Here is a 19,857-nt window from a genome sequence, read left to right on the forward strand (position 1 = left end):
GACCAGCGTGACAAGCTGCATCTGGCGAGCCAGCACAGCACACGGAAACGCCGTTTACCTTCCCGCTAATAAGCGGTCCCTATTTATCTGCTTGCACCCGGGGGTGCTTTCGAACTGCTAGGTTGGCAGGTGCTGGGACCGAACGATGGGAGCACACCCCGCCGCGGGGATTCAAACCGCCGACCTGACGATCGGCAAGTCCTAGGCGCTGAGGTTTTACCCACAGCGCCACCCGCCACCAGCGTTTCTTTTACCTTAAAAGATTTATGATGACTTGTCAAGTCCCTCATTCAAGATCACTATGACAACCTAAATAGGCATAATGGGATATCTCCATGGTATAGTGGTACCTCTGGTTAAGAACTTAATTCGTTCCAGAGGTCCGTTCTTAATCTGAGGTACCACTTTATCTAATGGGGCCTCCTGCTGCCACCGCTGTGCTATTTCTGTTCTCATCCTGAAGCAAAGTTCTTAACCCGAGGTACTATTTCTGGGTTAGCGGAGTCTGTAACCCGAGGTACTACTGTATATTCATGCACTAGTGTAATGAATGTGTCGGTACATTTTAATTATTTCAAATTAAAAGCTATTGTTAGCTGTGCCTTGTGTTTATTTATCCCTCTCTCCACTTCTACATCTGCTGCTTAGGAGCTGATAACTTTCTCAAACTGCTTGCTTACTCCAGCCAGCATCTAAATCATGAATAATTCGGCCTACCTTTCGCACACCAGGTGCCTCTGCATGTAACCTGAAGTGCTCTCTCCCACTGCATAATTCAGAAGTGGCTTCCTTACCTTACTTTTCAGCCAGCTTCAAAAACTGCTGTTGCCATTTCACAGTGAGTTCTGGTTCTAAAAACGGGTGGAATCTCATTAACAAGCCCATTTCATGTCTGCAAAATTTCAGACATGCATTCAGAGTTTTTCTGCTATGGCATTGCAACCACTCCACCACGCACCATTTAAATGCCCATATTATTAATCTTCTCTTACAGGGCCACAAAAAGAAATATATATATATATATGTCATTCCTGTGACTTACACTGCAACTGCTACAAGTTTGGGGTCAGATATGGCATTTGTCATGTCATTTGGCCTTCTATCACTGTTTTGTTTTAATTTCTGGCAGGCGGGGGCACTACAGTTCTGAACAGTGAAAGAAAAGGGGGAGAAGCCTTAATGCACTGAAGGTGTAATGTTTGCCAAGGCGAAGTCCAAACACTGAAAACAGGTTTTAGAGCTAAGCTAAGCCCCAATTTAAATTAAGCCATAAAAGTGAATGATAAGATTACTTAAGTACTAGGGTCTGTCACATCCCACTGCTAGTAGGTTAGTGCCTTAGGTAGGATATAAACATTTTCTTATCTTTGTGAAGGAAAAACAATTAGTGATTTTGACTGGAGGATTAGGAGAAAGCCTTGCTAGTGAGACTGTGAATTATAATACTCTCCTCAAAGGGTAACAGCTACGAAGAAAAATCTCAAAGCAAACACTGAACTAGAATTTTTTTTTTATTTTAAAACAGTACACATTAATAAATAGGTCTGTTGTCAGAATCCTTAATAAATAGCCTTTGCTAATTTACAAGGCAAATACAATATGCCTATAACTACTTTTTTTTTTAAAGCAAAGCTAAGGTTATTGAGCATTTAACAAATCTATATACACATTGTTTTGGAAGCTAATAAAATAGTCCTCTTTAGTCTGCCTGAAGTAACTATATTGCAACACAAAAGCATTTAAGCAATCAAGCCCATAGCATTTGAGGTTTGCTCCCTTTTCCATTATTTGAATCCGCATTTTTATTTGACGCCAACCAGCCAACACCACTTCTACTACAAGAGAGAACAGAAGACTTTCACCTCTAGGTCAGGGATGGGGAACCTGTGGCTCTTTCAGATGTTGCTGGACTCCAGGTCCCATCAGCCCCAGCTAGTGTATTGTTGTGTGTTGTAGTCCAGAAACATCTGGAGGAATACAGGTACCCCACACCTGTTGGTGTGGCTCTATGTAAGAAGTCCCCCCCCCCCCAAGTGCAAACCTATATGCCAACTGTGTGTTCAAAGAGCTCTGAAATCTTTAAAATCCTCCATTTATATTAGAAAGTGTGAGTGGTCCATCATGCAAGTACAGTCCAACTTTCAGTACAGTTTATAGGCCCTCTTTATTTAATCTTAATAAAATGGAATCACAGCTTCCATTTCAAAATTCAGTGTATTTGACTTTGTAGCTAATTTTTTTCAGTATCACTACATTCAACATAAACCAAGTTTATTACTAAGATAGTTTCATATAAATGAAATGAGCATATTCATATAGATTAATACAGTGCTTTTTTTTCTTAAAAAATGTTTAGGGGTACTCTCATTTTCCTACTCATTGAAATACTACCGCCCAATGAGGCCAAACTTAGATTCACAAAATGTTTAGGGGTATGCATACCCCGGCATACACCCAGAAAAAAGCACTAGATTAATAAATATGAATCTTTCTCTCACATACACACAATCTTACACTCACACACATTTTGAAATAGTTATTAGGAGAAATAATTTCTGTAGGCAGAAACTTAAAAGCCAATTAAAGAGCACTTCATATTTATTCAGAACTAAGTCCCACATTCTTTAATGATGCTTGCTCCCTAGTCCAAGTAAGAATTACAGCCTTTGTTCTAAGTATTTCTGGGGTTGCTCTATTGAGTTTCTAAGTATTTGTTAGTGGATTGTGCCCAAAGTCTACAAAAAAAGTATTCCTGTGTAAGCAGGTTGTGAGTTGAAACCTTGGTTAGCTTTTAACAAACACACATATAATATTGTGTTGTATTTAGGATATTACAAAAATGTTTTTTGGCTTCATCAGAAAGGTTTATTACTATTAGACTTCAAGTCAATAAAGCAGGGGATAAATATGTAAATCCTACATCATGTTTCTCAGCAGAATTAAGTGTCTTCTGTACATCATCATACTTCATAAATATGCTATGAAATGCCTTTAGAGCATGCTCAACTATAGCGCATTGCCCTTCCATGAATATATGGTCCACTGAAAATAATTAGAGCCCAAGCTAATGAAAATGTTTTAAGTGCCTAGGTTCCTGTACAATCAATGTGTACAAACTAGGCAACAACCTAGAAAGTGCATGTCAAAGTTTGAGGAAGACTGAAATTCAGGAGATAACTGCATATTTATTTCCCAGTATGGGACACCAATCAATACTGTAAGGAACTTAAAACACACAAACAACCAAAGTAGTAACAGCAGAGGAAGATCAGGGAATGGAAGGAAAGTATTGTTACTAGCATTACTATAACTCTTGATTATTTTACACCTGGAATTCAGGAAAACTGACCTTTACACAGGGTAACAAAAAACAAACAAACAAAAATAACGGAAGGGAAAACTATCAGCTGAACAGAGTAACAAAAATAAATGCATCTATTTGCCATTCAAAATGTCAAATGCCAAGATATAAATTATGTGCAAGGCCGCTAAAAATATGTCAGAACGTTATTCAATTTCTGCTAGTCAGTGCACCTAAAAACAAAGCCCATATATCAGAAATCAACCTACATAAGTCAGTTCAAAAAGTGTCACAAGCAGAGAGCGGGTGCATTGCAGAAAGGTGACAGCACCACAAATGGCCTCAGATGGACTTGCCATGCTCTACTGCCCAGACAAGGGATAGCCAGCTGGCAGGCTCCATGGTCTTTTTTACCTGTCAGCCCTTCCCTTTTAAAATCAAGGGGTGCTAAATCAAGTATATGTACACTCTTAAGGAAAGCAAAAAAAATTTAAGTTGCAAGAATGAGAGAAATACCATACTTTAACGCTACATCTGTCTCGGATTTGTCTGCAGCATGTATGTTATACATAAGCATATATATATATATTTGTCTTTATTATGCTTGAGCACACAAACATACACTCTCCATAATTGTAAAGAGCTTCCTTCCAGATGGCATAATCTTTATTATGGAGCCTGACAGGGTATGTTTGGGTGGCAGAATAGATTTCTGCCCCTGAAACATTATTGGGAAGGCAGAGTGTCAATCTTCCCCCCTTAGCCATCCCAGGCCTAGACAGACAATGCCTCGTTCAGTCAAGAATACCTTTGTATAGGATTTTAAATGTGCATAAGTACCAGCATACTTGGTTAGGCACTTTTTCGTAGAGAACAATAATGCACATGAGCGTTTGCTCTAATTTCTAGACTGAGATAACACTCCTAGCCGTATGCCTACCTACATTAAGGAAAACTAAACTGAGGTCATCATAAGTCAAAGGCCTGAAAAAAACCCCAACAACTGTGATTTAATCTCTGGATATATATCTTTAAAAAAAAAAACAAGAAAAGAATTACCACATCTCAGCGATTTTCTTTTAAAAACTTGAAATGTCAAGCGCAGCATGTTTAAAAAATACAGTGCCTTGGAATGATTCCCTCCAGAAACTTACCATCACAAACAGCAAGCTTCCACACAAAACTAATACCTAAACTTTATGAATACTGATTAAGGGCAGTCATCCATAAATCCACCTTTCTCAGACAAGTGTCCTCTGGTGAGCAGGACACATGGTGTGCCGATAAGACCCCAATTGCACTTCTGAAGCAGATAAGAAACATCAGGATTCCATTCAAAGCACTGGGGGGAAATCCCAGTGTTTCTTACTTTCTCCATATCTTACAAAAATAGGAGAAGATCTTGCTTCTTTCCCAAGACTTCTGTTCATGTCAGGAGATTTTGGGAAGGATTTTGGTGATTACCACCGTACAAGCCAACACAACATTTATGGACCCTTGATTAAGTGTCTTTTCACAAGTCACGACTGGTGACCATCATCACATTTAAAGTGACTTATATTTATCTACTCCAACATGTGTAGACACGGTAAAAGATACCTATGGGTAATCCAAATATTAACAGTATACATCTCTTGTATAAACTCTCAGGCGACGTGAGAAATGCCCTTTTATTTTATCAACTTCAATTTAGAAACTGACATCCCATTTGTAATTTTCCAGACAAACCTTACAAGTATTGCAGAACTGCACTGATTATTTGTGTGAATGTAGAAAACTGATAACTCTCTATGTTGCAGTTGTTTAACTTTGTTGTTTATCTTTCACCCGGCAGGGTAAGTAACATTATTGCCAGGACAGGAGTGGCTTTTAATGAAGTTGAAGCTGGAATCTGAATTCATCGATTCCTTATTTGCTTTGTGAATACAAAAACTGAACTTCCAAGTTCACAGAATTTTAAAAGTAATGCATACTTAGGAAAAAGGTGTGCATATTTGGATCAATACTCCAATACCTATGTTATGTATCTTTGGAACTGATAGGAAAAATATATTTCTATGGCTGATGTCAAATACGTTAAAATTAATTACTAATTTATATTCAAATACCCTGAAGCTGTTAAAATGAAATCTGAAGGTGCATATAGCAAAGTGAATTCTTAATATCTGAATCAGGTATACCAAATTAGCTGGTCGTTTTGCTAAAATGAGAGAGCTGTGTGTCTCAAGCAAATCTGAACTGTTTTTCAGCAATATCCAGGCTCTGCCTTGTGGATGAATGACTGAAGAGTTGCTTAGGCTAATGGCCTAACCTTTCCTTGACTGGAATTGAACATTTTCCTTTCCTCTTACAGAATCACTTAACCACAACCTTCTTTTTGCCCTCAAAAGTGCAGTTCAAAACCTGACTTCATAACCTGTGTTATGAAGTAGCTTACTTGGTTAGAAAAAAACCCGGAAGGCTGTGAATGGGCAATTTTAGAACACCTCTCTTCAGAATTCACACACAACAGGAGGTGCATGGAAGTTACCACACAGTCACCTCAGCTATAAATTCAGACTCTAAAGTATATATGAAATTGTGCTGCCGTTTCTGACCACTTTGCATGTTTGTAAGCAATGAAGACTGCCAAGTGATAGGGGAAAATGAACTGCCCCATGGAGTTTTTCAAGACACACCTTCATTCAAATTATGTGGTCTTTTTTTAGAATGCAAAAGGCACTGAAGTACTTTCCAACTATTTACAAATGACCAAAAAATAAAAATAAAAAAATTGAAAAGTGGTTACAATCTGCCATGATCCTCACATTCTTGTCTGTTGATTATTAAAAGCTCCTGAATTCATGTAATGTGTTAATGCACTTCAAATGCTTACTGTGAACAAAAAGGCGTATCTGTAAACTGACTGCTGTATTTACTTAAGTGTGAGCAACTATGTCCTGGTAAGAAAATATTTTGAGAGACAAACACACTGCTCTGTTTCTTGGACTTAATTATGAGCACTTCAGCGCCATTCCAGATTACAGAGAAAGTCAGTGAGGGAAGGAAATTTACCAGTGTGCAGATTCTGAAACATGGATATAAAGAACCCTCAATTAAAGCTGTGAGAAAAATGAATTTTGTGACCTAACGAAAGAGATATTGGGGGTGTGGGGGAGGGAATCCAATCTAAATTTCTGAAGTGTATCTACATTTTTCAAAGGGACAGCTTATCATTCATTACACCTGCCCAATGGAGCACAGAAGCTGGATTTAATTTATTCACAACCATGTTTCAGGAAGACATTTTGAAAACTTCCAGAACACTTCCACCTTCACTGTATACATCACCTTTCTAGGGTGAAGAAATACATCAGCTTTTGCACTGATGCAGTTCTTACCCGCCTGCCGTGAGGGGCATAAGAGTATTCCATTTTAATACCATTTAGATAGTTGAAGCATGGTAACAGTTAGTCTTAGAGAAACTGGATTGAGAACACCAATTCATTTCACATATTCCAACAAGGAATGAAAGGCTCTGTTGTTCTCTGGGCTTAGAAATCAAAGTCTCTGTCATTCCCATAGCCTAGAAGTGGAAAGGCTTTTATTATTTTCTGGGTCATCCAGTCCCTTTTGATATCATGGTATTAATCAGTCTTCGTATTGGGCTTATTTAAATCCCCAATACTGAAATTGAACTCCTTGAAGACTTGTATGAGAACAATTCCAATAGATACAGTGGTGAATCCACAAGCCATCCCCAAGAAATCCACCACTCCAACATTACTCCACTCTCTGAACAGGATGGCTGAGGCCAGCAAGACCAGAGTGGTGAACACTACATAGTAGATGGCACCAAACACCGAGGAGTCGAAACATTCCAGAGCCTTATTGATGTACCTGAACTGAATGATGATGCTACATCCTAATACTGCCAGCAGGACCAAACAGAGGTACAGTGCTCTTTGGCTCGATGGGTTATTGTGAAAGATATCTTGAGCAGCTAGTCCAATGCCTTTTGTACTGGGCACTGTGAAGCTTCCTAGCAATGAGCAAATGCTGATGTAAACCATAATATTGGTGGGTCCGTGAGCAGGTGCAATCCAAAAGATAAGCAGGAGGAGCATGAGAAGGACAATGCAGAGGTAACCCACGAACACTGAAAAACAAAAAAACAGAATGGCAGCATGGTAAATTTCTACATAAAGGCAATTTTACAAAGGACTTTTTTTTCATGTTTACAATGTGCCTATGCCATATACTCATAGTCAGAACAGAAAACTGGAATCAGCTTTGAAGGGATATAGATGATAGTGTATATTTTCTTCTGTTCTGTCACCTATTTCTTGGGTTAAAAGCTTGTATTAAGAGTATATAAAGCAGATCAAATTTCCCAAAAGGAATACATCCCTAAGTACTTATACCTAAAATAATTGCCTATTACTTTAATGCACAACCTTCTAATCAAAAACCGTTGGTTTGTTTTTTAAAAACTAATACATTGATAGTTGCTACAGTCTTGTGTAATTAGGTTGGTTAAATTCCAGTGACTTCAATTCTGCAGGGCTACAGCTAATTTCTCCTTTAATAATGCACTGAAGCATACCAAGAACTTAAGCAGATAAACAGTTCCTATCAAAAAAAGCAAACTGGCTTGTCTTATTATGCTTCCAGTGTTTTCCTGCAGTCACAGCCACAAATGTTCTCTTACCAAGAAACAAGAAACAACTAGCTGAATTCAATGCAACTTGCTTCTGAGTAAACCTGTTTAGGATTGTGGAGCAATTCAACTGCAGTCATTACATTACATGAAGATACAACATCTTTTTCACAATGCAAAACTGCTTGGCAACAAGTGCAAATGAGGCGATACCTCATGTTGGACCAACTTACACTGTTTTTTTTGTTCTGTGAAACTGACACAGTTACCGAGACTCAAGACTGAGTTGGCAATGTGATTATCCCAAGGAATTAAATACCTGGATTTGTGAGCTTCTCTTCAAGCTCGGCCTGTGTGGTGACACTTTCAGACTTCGGAGAATGGATTATGAGAACAACAGAACCTGCACAGCTCAGCAGACAACCCAGCTTGCCAAGAATGTTGAGTTTTTCTTTCAGTAAGTAGGAAGCTAAAATGGATCTTTCAAAGAAGAGAACCAAAGAAAAAGAACATTTTATTCAAACTTTCAATACAGTTAATTTAATTCTAAGGTAAGTCATTACCCTTTATCCTCCACCTTTTTTTTGGCAAGGCCAGAAGGATTTGCTTGTTCAAAGTGGTTTATCTTTCTCTGAATGTGGAGATAAGGGATCAGTTTTAACATCTGACCTTGGTTTGGCAGGTGGGAGGACAAAATAGGAAGAAGACACTTCCCTGTCACACTTTTGGATGACCACAAAACATCATTTTATGGAGTCTTCCCTGGAAAATGCATGTATGGTATGTATATTTCCTTCACTCAGTTCCAGAGGGTAAACCATTATTTATTTTTTAAAAAGGAAAACAATAAGAGACTCTCAAGCCGATGAATAACCCAAATAACGTATATTGAATCAACTGATATCACCTTTTGCCAAAGCCTCTAAAAATATTTGGCAGCACTCAGTTATTTATGCTGACAATTTATATACCATTTAATTACAATCAGCTCTAAGTGAAGTACAGAAGCTCAATAGAGTAAAACTAAAAAAAATAGTCAAAACCATAAAATCAGAATTTGGTTAAAATGGAATAAAAATGTCCTTAGTAGGCATCAGATATTCGACACGGAGGGAGATCTTTTGATCTCAACTGAAAGAGAGTTCCATAAAAATTGGCACACAATACTAACCACAGCTCCTGGTGGATGTGAGCCAGGCATCTGAGCCATACGGGGTCACTAACAAGGACTGCCCCAAATACCTCAGTGATCAGGCAAGGACATAAGAGATCAGCCCTGTCAATCTGTTTGGGCAATGTAACTTCTCATTTCTCTTTTCCCTTCTCCATTTCACTGTGTGTCCTCAAAATCTGCTCTTCCTCAAAATCTGCTCTGGACAGTCCCTCAACCCTTGAGCAGATTTTTGAGGTGCATGGAGACTGCGGGGGGAAAGAAGAGAAAGGAGAAGCTTATCATGTGAGTATATGTCTAGTCAGTGCTATTTTTCTGGAAAATTGGTCCTGGAGCTCACCTCCCTCTTAGAATGGCAATGGCACCCACCTGAGAGGTGCTGGAACTAAGTTCTGGCTGAAAAAAAGCCCTGTGTCTAGTCATTCTATGTTGGATCTTTGACGATGGATAGAAGACGTGATCCAGATTAAAAGCAGCACATTTGAGTCTCGGCACTTTCACTCATTGTGAATGAACTCTCACTTATTGAAATCAAAGCCATTTTAAAAAGTGATTATGTTTGGCAAAATTGTGCCCCATGTGCCTCATTTTCTTTGGGTAAGTCTGGAGAGTTAAAACGGGACTGAAGACCAACAAGTTTCATCCTTTACGCATTTGACCTGTGCCTGCTTGAGCAAGGGAATTCTGCTTGCACAACAGGACTTCTAATTTCTTTCTCTTTTTTTCCAGTTGAGTGGAGTTGTAATTCAAAACATCTGAAGGCTGGCAAAGCCTGAATTAGTAGAATAGACATGGCTCACTGTACTGAACTGCTGTCAATACCCGATTCAATGTCATTTCTTGCTGGTATTCAGATATGAACTCTATATACAGGCATTTATATCTGTATAAACTTCAAAATAAACAAAATCCTTACCCAAATGGAACCCCAAGCGCTCCAAGAGGAGTCACCAGAACAGTAGGAACTGCAGTGTAGGCTAAGAAATTCCCGATTTGGCCAAGGGCCACTGTGGAAAAGAAATGCAAATGTGTCATTGGCAAAACGAAACAGGCTCCTGCTTACGTCAGAATTCTGATCAATGATAATGTTACACTTTACTGTTCTGCCTTTTGGGAAACATCGATTCATGCTGCAATCCTATATCCGTTTACATGAAAGTAAGCTTCATTGAACTCAGCAGGACTAAGTTCAGCGGGATTGTGCTGCTGAGTAAAAATCAGAATTTTCCAGCTATTCACTTAAAAAAACCTACAGATCTTAACATTCTGAAACTTAGTATGGGGTAGTTGCTAATAATGATAATAATATGCTGCCCATCTGACTGGGTTGCTCTAGCCACTCTGGGCAGCTCCCAACAAAATATTAAAAACACAATAAAACATTGTGTGTTTAAAAACTTCCCTGAACAGGGCTGCCTTAGGGCACCAGACTAGGAAAACCCATGTCTCTATCATCACAAAGCAATGAAACTCACTGGATGCCCTCCGACCAGTCAATCTCTTTCAGCCTCTCCAACCTGAAATGTATGCTGCCTTTCTTTGGAGGAATGGTGGGATATAATTGAAACAAATAAACACATACATTTGCAATAAGAATAACTACCAGCTGGCAAAAATAATCACAGCCCAATCATGCTTCAGAAATTCAGATCCAGTGTGGGAGGACTTTTAATTAACAAGCACAGGAACAGGAACATGCTAGCTACATTTTATATTAAGGAACTATTATTATTATTTCTGAAGGTGGTTTTTTTATGACTGATGCTTTAATGTATTTTTAATCTCTTATTGGAAGCTGCCCAGAGTGCCTGGGGAAACCCAGCCAGATAGGTGGGGTATAAGTAAATAATAATAATAATAATAATAATAATAATAATAATAATAATTACTACCTTACTATAATTTAGCCGTAGGGAAGTTAAGGATGTACTGGGGCCAATTCCCCCATCAAAAAAACTCAACTTTCGGAAGCACACAGCTAAATGTTAAGGCGCTTCGGTACATGGGCTTAGGCTAGGACATTTGAAACATGAGGCAAAACGGGGGCATGTTCTTAATTAAGGCAAGGGTATATACAGGAGAAACAGAGGAAAGCAAACAGGTAGACAAATGAATGCCAAGAAAATAACCAGATGCTAGGATGCTAGGAATCTACTATAATAACTCCAATGTTTAGGCTACAGAAAAGGACACGACATCTGCATAGCTTGCATACCAAGACTACTTAGTCTGTTCTTGTGCAAGCATTTTTCCATGTCTAAAGAGAAAACATATCTTTGTCTCACACCATATGGGCATGTTCTGGGTTCCCACAGAAGCGCACACAGTAATGGAAGAGTGAAGGAAAGACATGGTGAGGAAGGCACACTTTGACACAAAAGGAAGATCTCCATGACAGGCTGGGTCTTATGACAACAGCAACATTATGCATGTGCTCAGCAAAACATATCAACCACATTTCATATTTATATGTGAGGATATGCTTGCAGACATTCTGGTCTCCCACTAAGCTCTTATGTATATTATTATGTACATATGAATAAAGGCCCATATACTCCACCCTGATCTGTTGGGGGGGGGGGGAGTGTTGGCCTAGTGTTTTCTATGTCAAGTTGATTTTAGGTACAGAGAGAATGGTTGCAGGAGCAGAATGGAAGAGAATGAAAGTGGGAGCAGTCCGGTATTTCTCTGTACCTAAATCATCTCACTTCTGCCATCTCCAGATCTAAAAAAAAATGAGGTCTGCTGAACCTTCATTGAGCAGTGACGGGATTAAATATTCACAAGCTGGGGCCTGACTTACAGGTGTGGTATTGCAAGGAAGTAAGGTGAGGTGGTAGCTTCAGGCAATGGGTTTTAGGAACCATTAGAGATTAGGGGTTGTTTATGTATTCCTTGCCGCCATGCATTTTTTTAAATTATAAAAATCTGCCTGAGGGAAGAGGCACTGGCAGCAGATGCCTCCAAGTAAGGTTCAACGTGTACATTTCATGCAGGTCCCTAGACACACTGTGGTGTTTCTCTGGGGTAGGCTTACACAGCTTGTGGATGAGCAAGCCGAATGCTGTTCATCGGTCATGAAACATCTGTGGATTTCCAGATGCTGAAAAAAACGATACCCCTGTTTTTGCAGTCATGAGTTGTCAGAAAAACACAGGGTAATTGAGCTCCTGGTAGGTTGACAGATGTGTCTGGTGGGCTGTTTTCACCCTGATTGCAGGCTTTCCCTGGAGCTAATACCATAGGGTCAGCAAACTTTTTCAGCAGGGGGCTGGTCCACTGTCCCTCAGACTTTGTTGGGGGCCAGACTATTTTTTTTTTGGGGGGGGGGGGAATGAACAAATTCCTATGCCCCAGAAATAACCCAGAGGTGCATTTTAAATAAAAGCACACATTCTGCTCATGTAAAAACACCAGGCAGGCCCCACAAATAACCCAGAGATGCATTTTAAATAAAAGGACACATTCTACTCATGTAAAAACACACTGATTCCTGGATCGTCCGCAGGCTGGATTTAGAAGGCGATTGGGCCGGAAGTGTAAGGGGGGGGGGGCGGAGATGCAAATGCTTGGTGGTATCTTAGAAACAATGCCTGTTAGATAAACAATTCTGGACAATGAGTGGTACTGGACCATTCTGTAGAAGGGACTTCCTTCTCAACCTCTTCTCTTTCACTCTCACCACCAGGAGAGGAAACAGGTCTGGAAAGCAGGAATATGACTACAGTTATCAAGGGAGATAGCCTTCTAGGAGAGTGGAACATCTCCCCTCTTACTGGCAACTCATGTGTAAGAAGCCTTGAATTTCCTTTCCTTGTAGACAGTCTTCTTGTCTCCCGACAACAAAAGCTGGCTGATGCTCTCTAGGGGTTGGAAACTGCAATGCCAAGTCTCTTTCCTAAAAGTGGCAACGGCAAAATCAAAACCTTCTAAAGAAAAAAAAATGGTGATGAGTCTGCAAGGTGTGTCCTATGGGAAACCACTGAGGTGGAATAATTCAAAACGTATTATCTAATCCTAACATTAGCAGTCAACTATGCCAATCATTTTCTAGCCTGACTGACTATGAATGTCACTTATATAAGGTATTCGTGCTTCTAACCGTTATCAGCGTCCCACCTTAATTCTCAGGGCTTGCTTTTCCTTCATATCTCATGCCCGAAGGCTGACTCACACAAATGCTTCTGAGCTTTCTTTCTTTAATAGCAGGTACACCAATTTTTTGAGGGGAGGGAGGGGAAGCAGCTGAAAGGGTTTGTGTGAATCAGTTCTAACAGCAAGGCTTACTATTGTTGCTGAACTTTGCATTTACTGGCACTGTAGTGTTGCAATGGATTGAGCCAGTATTGTTCTTCAACTAATGTAATAATGATAATAGTAATAATTAACCAGAAATCCTATAGCAGATACCTGAACACACCAACCTCTGGTTTGTTGGATTGTTTGTTTTTGCCTGGCCATGTTTGCCCTGACAAACTTGGTGGAGAAATCAGTTATGTTAAACTAGGGGGTATGAATTGTGGAGGCAGTGTGGTGTAGTGGTTAGGATGTTGGACTAGAACCTAGGAGACCAGGGTTCAAAACCCCACTGGGTGACCCTGGGTCAGTCCCCATGTCTCTGCTTACCTGACCTCATCATTCTACAGACCTTGGGCCAGCCACCATCTCTCAGTCTAACCTACTTCACAGTGCTTTGTGAGAATACAATGAAGGTGGAGAACCATGTGTGCCACCTAGAGGTGACTGGGGGAAAGACAAGATATTAAACGTAGTGAATATGTAAATAAATAAATTTCTCATGTGTGACACGATTCGCTTTCAGCTACCTCAAAATGAGTCGTTGAGGATTTTCTGCTGACAGAGGACAGCAAAAAGTGGATTTTTTTTAATCTCTAAAACCACAGAAGTGGCCTCAACAGTCCTGGATAACTGCTCTGTATTTGGCAAAATATTATTATTACCTTATTAATATAGAAGGTGACGATGATTAAAATTTGAGCGTTCTAATAAAGGTCAGAGGGGTTAACGTTTTCAGTTATGCTACAAACAGCAGAAGCTTTTAAAAATACAAAACCTTTGATGCTTAAAAGACTCCCTGTGGGGTAACGCAATAGGCTTCATTAAAAAAAGAAAGAATCAAAAAGGTGCAACAAGCTAATCAAAGTGCCCATTTATAAGACATGTTACTCAAAACCTTCAAGTAAGGAGCAAATAGTAACAGAATAGGAGGGAAAAAACATCAATCTAGCTACGAGTTCCATGCTTTTGTATTTAGCACAAATACAGCACCTTTAAAACAAGACAAGATACAAGTAGGTTAAGTTCACTCTTTTACAGAACACTCTCAGCACTGCAGAGAGGGACCACAGGAATCGGTGGAAGGTCTGCCGTGCCAGCAGACTGCAACATAAGGGACCTGCATGGCAGATAACATCAGCAGAACTCTCCAGATACACTGGACTAAGAATGTACAGGATGATATGGTATCTATTCCACCAGCATTGGTTGCTGCTCCATTTCTGGATCAAACTGAAGGCGCTCACGATAGTGTTTAAAGCCTAAATGACTCAGGCCCCAAACATCTGAAAAACCGCCTCCTTCCCTACAGACCCTCTTGGGTCTTAAGATCAGCAGAGAGGACCCTCTTGTAGTTCCCCTGCCCTCAGAAGCTCAGAGTGGGGCTGGGAGAAGGAGGAATTTGTAGAGGCCCATATGCTGTGGAACTAGCTCCCCACAGAGCTAGTTTTCAGAAAATGCTGAAGATGTGCTTCTTTAGCCTTTGAGAAATGTGATGTCTATTCTTAAAATTATTTTTAGTGTTGTATTTCAAATTGTTGTAACCTTTCCTGGGACCTTAGGCTGAAGGGTGGGTAACAAATTAACCACCACAACACCTTTCCTCTGCTCTAGCGCATAAGAATAGGTTTTATTAGTTAGCATACTTACTTGCAATGGTGCCCGACCACCAGACTATGTCTGTTAGATATGAAGTTCCTAGAGAAGAGAAGAATCAGAAAACAGAACATCAACAATACTGCAAAAACCTTATCTGTATACACTCTACAAATCACAAAATGCTGCCCTTCTCCACATCAGGCCTGTGTCAAATCAAATAACTGGCCCTACTAGAATCTGCTGTATAAAAATACAAAACATTATTATTCTAACAAGCCTACACACATCTACTCAGAAGTAAGTCCTATTACAGTAAGTGGGGGTTACTCCCAGGTATATGGGTATACGATTGCAGCCCAGCCCTGGTCACTTTAGGGAAAAGAAGCAACCTTGTGCTTCTGGTGTCATCCTCAGTGTTTATGACTACAGTGGTACTTCGGATTACAGACGCTTCAGGTTACAGACTCCACTAACCCAGAAATAGTACCTCAGGTTTAAGAACTTTGCTTCAGGATGAGAACAGAAATAGCACAGCGGTGGCAGCAGGAGGCCCCATTAGATAAGGTGGTACCTCAGGTTAAGAACAGTTTGAGGTTAAGAACGGACCTCCAGAACAAATTAAGTTCTTAATCCAAGGTACCACTGTATTAAATACAAGTTTGTTCACTCTGCATCGTTTTGTAAAACAAAGGAAGAGATTTTGGAATATAGCCTTTTTGTGCCAATGTCAAACCACATCACAAAGGATGGTTTTCTTTTTTATTTAAAGGCAGTTTAAGAATAGGGTGTATTTGAGGTCTTGGGGGGGGGGGGATAGGATAGTTTTGTCCCAGCCTCAGATGAAACATATGAACCAGCAAACTTGTTTTTAAGGTTTTGAATAAAGCAGGAAGTGACCTTCTGTAAACATGAAAGTAGAAACATAACTTTTCTCCCAGCAGTCTTTGAGCCAAGGATTGGGGGGGGGGGACATTACATTATACAACATTCGAAGTCGAAAACCACACCGAAATGAAAGGCTATCTCTTCATGGAAAAGCTGGCCCTATTATATCAGTGTCCAATTCTAAAAACAATTTCCAGACAAACATCTGAACAGGTCATGTGCTTATTTTAGGATCCCCTCATGCAGAAGAGTGGCAGGAGCTACCAACTGGATCTTTAGAAAAAACAGACCTTTCATCTGATTCTCGTTTCAACTACATTTACAAGAGAGTCTAATAACACAAGTTAAGGATTGCAGGAAATGAAAACTAGACATGTTATATCATACTGTCAGCTGATAGTGCTGCAGTTCAAGTAATCTGCTATATTTCAGGACACCCTGAGCTTAACATTATCAGGAACAATATGTTCTTAAAGCAGTCAGTGATCAGAAACAGTTTTATGAGGCACACCCAATATTTTGGGGGGAAATTCTAGTTACAGCGGTACCTTGGGTTAAATACGCTTCAGGTTACAGACTTTGCTAACCCAGAAATATTACCTCGGGTTAAGAACTTTGCTTCAGGATGAGAACAGAAATCGTGCGGCGGCAGCAGGAGGCCCCATTAGCTAAAGTGGTGCTTCAGGTTAAGAACAGTTTCATGTTAAGAACAGACCTCCAGAATGAATTAAGTTCTTAACCCAAGGTACCACTGTACTCAAGTATTAAAAAAACAACCCTCCTACATCCCAGTTGTTAAAAGACAGGGCAGTGCAAGCAACCTACAATTATTATGCTGCAGTCTGTTTGTAACAAGGATAGGCAAAACTGTGGCCCTCTGGGTATGGCTACAAACTTCTGAACATGCCGGCTATAGCCAATGGGAGTTTGAGCCCAGCAATATCTGGAGGCTAACAGATTCCTCACCTCTGATTTATCACCTTAACAGACCAATCCTAAGCAGAGTTGAACATGTCTAAACCCATCCCAAAAAAACCAATCCCAAACTAGTAGACTTAAGTCCATTTAGTTCCACATGATATTTGGGCCGCTTGGCTGCAATTCTGTGCATACTCTCACTTGGGAGAATCACCTTCCTGAGGCAGGACAAGGCCATTTGGCAGCCTCACATCAACTCCCACTGTGCCCCAATTCTGGCAACCATGTGTGCATGTAGATATATACACTACTTTGGTTCAATCTACTGGTAAATAATATTATTAATGTGGTCTCTGACACCCGCCAATGTTTAATGTTGCTTAAGTCAGTGAAATGAAACAAAGTGAATTTTAGTTCTTTTTAGGTCTAATCACATAAAGAACTCGGGTAAGATTCCACTCCCTGCCAATCTTTCAGTCGCTAACATGCTATTAACATAAAAAGAGAGCAATATTGTTTTTAAACTGGACATATTATACATGATAGTTTGAAACATGTGAGTTACTTTGTCTAATTTGTTCTGTGAGCTGCCAGTCATCCTGGTAATTCTTCTTTCTGCCCTTGCGCTAAAGTTATTCATCACAAACACCCAAATAAACTTTATATAACAGATGACAAGCTGCCGCCAGTCAGGAAACCAGGGAAATTTCCTATGTTGTCTTACAGCAAGGTCTTGTTTAGGTAGCAGAATCGGATGGTTTTGTAACAGGTCCGGGGGCAGACTGAGGGCAACAATGCCCATTCAGGCCTAGTTTCTGGAATGGAACAGCTTACATATTAGAAATGCCATGTGCCAGTATCATCCTCCTGCCTGTGTCTGATTTGAGGATATTGTTTCTGCTCACCTCAGGTGCTCCCACGAGAAAATACAGCAACCACTGGATGACTGGGTCTAAGTTACACAAAATTTGCATGCTAATTGCAAAGAGTTGTGCTCTTCAAGTCTGGTCTGAGGAGTTTTATGCTCATTATACTTGTTGGAGAACTAATTATCACGGCAACAATCTAAAGAATGAAGCAAACTAGTTACATTCTCCCACGGGGGTGTGGGGTGTGTGCCCATTTTTCAAACTGTGGCAGCCCGTACATGCCACATGGGAAAACACTCTTAAAATGGAAGGGATGTTCAAAAGCAGTTTTGAATATACTATATGGTCCTGTGGGATGTGTGTGTGTGTGTGTGTGTGTGTGTGAGAGAGAGAGAGAGAGAGAGATCCCACTGGAAATTCTCTGAATACCAACCCCTGAGACACCTGTGGATTTTCTTCAGCGTTCATACATTGCATTCATGATCATTCAAATTGTTTGCAAGTCCGGTGGGGGAGATCAGTCCTCCCCCACTTCATAAAATATGAAGAAAAAGAGGAAATCATAAACACTTAATGCCTAAGCAAGTTGCAGGACCTCAGGGTTACAACTTCCTCCCCACTGCTCCTGACATTTAGCTTCTTTACTAAACATTGTCACTTTTTTGAGGATAAAGCTTTAAGCTCCTCTGTGGAGTAAATCCCCTGGATCTATAACTCACAGAGTTTAAAAAACTCTGACAACACAGCGACTTTGACAACACAGCAGTTTCCTTTTGGAAGAGAAACCTGATTTGGACTCAAAGGGTCGCCCCAGCCCCACGAGGAAGAGTTGCAAAGACTGTAGATGGAGGGGCTGGGCAGCCGACGGGGTTAAATTCAGGCACTGCCTGCAGCGGCCATGAACCTGCCCACAGGCTCCAAAGATGCTCTTCTTCAAGTGCAGACAAGGAGCAGTGCTACTGCATTGGACAGAGATCTCTCCCCCCCCCCCCCGCCGTCACATTCGTGCCCACACACAGCCGCACCCCCTCCCTCCAACACCCAAATCCTAGGTGTGATGGAGCATAGGAAGCAACGAACATGTTGGAGGAGATAGGATCGGATAGCAGGGAAATCATTGAACCCCTGAATAGCAGTGGGGTGCTAGGCAGGAACACAGGGGCTGGCGAGGATGTGTTTTGAAGCATGGGGTGCGCCCCCCCCACCTCCACACTGGAGGGGAGGAGGTGGACCTGGGTGCAAATAATAACCGACCCACAACCGTGGTCCAGGAAGAGGGATCGGGGCGAAAAGGCCCGTAGGAGGTGTGTGTTCCCCCCTCCAAAATGCCCGCCCCCTACCTCGTCCTCTAGCGCGCACGATCCCTTTCTTTTGCAGCACAAACGTGGATCCATTCACCAGGCTGGAGACCACGGCCACACTGAGACCCAGCGACACCGCCGCGGGGCCTGGATTGGGGGAGCCCCCGTCCCCCGCCGCAGCGACCGTCATCCTCATGCCCGGGCGGCGGCGGTGGTGGTGGTGCCAACCCCGAGGAGGACGTCCAGCGCCTCGCCGACCCGGCTCCTTCTCCGCGTTCCTGAAACCGGCGGCTGATCTCTCCGCGGGATCCGCCCTGAACTACGGAGCTCCTCCCCCAGTTGCTGCTGCTGCTGCTGCAACTGAGATCTCAGCGCCCTCTGGCACCAAAAGCCCCGCAGTCGAAAGTTGAGCGGTTGTTGCTCCTGCCTGACTCTGCCCCCCAGAGATGGACGGGAGGGGACCACGACGACGAAGAAGGTCCGTTTCCAGCATCAGCGCCCCCTCTGCAAGTTGCTGAGCGGCCCGGGCTCTGCACCAGGACATCATGGCGTTGCACCATGACGTCATGCCCATGCGGGCTGGTGACGTCGATGGGGAGCCGCAAGCGGAGATTCAGCCGCCTAGGAAGGGAGGTTGCCGCCGAGAGAGGGCGTTGCCAGCCGTTGCACTTTTAGGAATGTGTACAGTATTTCTGTTTTTTTAGGTAGGCTCTGTTGAACTCCATGGGGTTGACCTGCAGAGGATTGCGCTGTTGGTGGTACAATTTGTTGAAAAGTTTGTGTTGTGGGTGTGTTCATGATTTAGCAGTCAGGCTTACTGAGGAACCAAGCCCCTAAGCATTCAGATAGCCTTATTTTCAGCGGGAATTGTATAGCAA

General features: G+C 41.4%; 1 protein-coding gene and 1 long non-coding RNA gene across 2 annotated transcripts in view; one reads left to right on the plus strand and one right to left on the minus strand.

Moving 5' to 3' along the window:
• The window catches only part of LOC310676371, a 13,847-nt gene extending 3,828 nt beyond the window's left edge, over window positions 1-10,019 (plus strand). The window contains exons 2-4 of the long non-coding RNA XR_014510502.1: window positions 8,623-8,720; window positions 9,321-9,396; window positions 9,841-10,019. This is a non-coding gene — a long non-coding RNA (uncharacterized lncRNA). The remainder of the gene's footprint in view (window positions 1-8,622; window positions 8,721-9,320; window positions 9,397-9,840) is intronic.
• Window positions 1,494-19,556, minus strand: NIPA1 (NIPA magnesium transporter 1). The gene is made up of 5 exons (XM_083438057.1): window positions 19,019-19,556; window positions 15,058-15,105; window positions 10,028-10,118; window positions 8,260-8,420; window positions 1,494-7,439 (listed from the first exon to the last, which is right to left on the minus strand). The coding sequence occupies exons 1-5, from the start codon at window positions 19,173-19,175 to the stop codon at window positions 6,928-6,930; spliced, it is 969 nt and encodes a 322-aa protein (XP_083294183.1). The 5' UTR covers window positions 19,176-19,556; the 3' UTR covers window positions 1,494-6,927.
• Window positions 19,557-19,857: the final 301 nt, after the last annotated feature.

This window comes from Podarcis tiliguerta (assembly GCF_965153285.1).
Source record: "Podarcis tiliguerta genome assembly, chromosome: 4".
NCBI classification, from domain to species: Eukaryota; Metazoa; Chordata; class Lepidosauria; order Squamata; family Lacertidae; genus Podarcis; species Podarcis tiliguerta.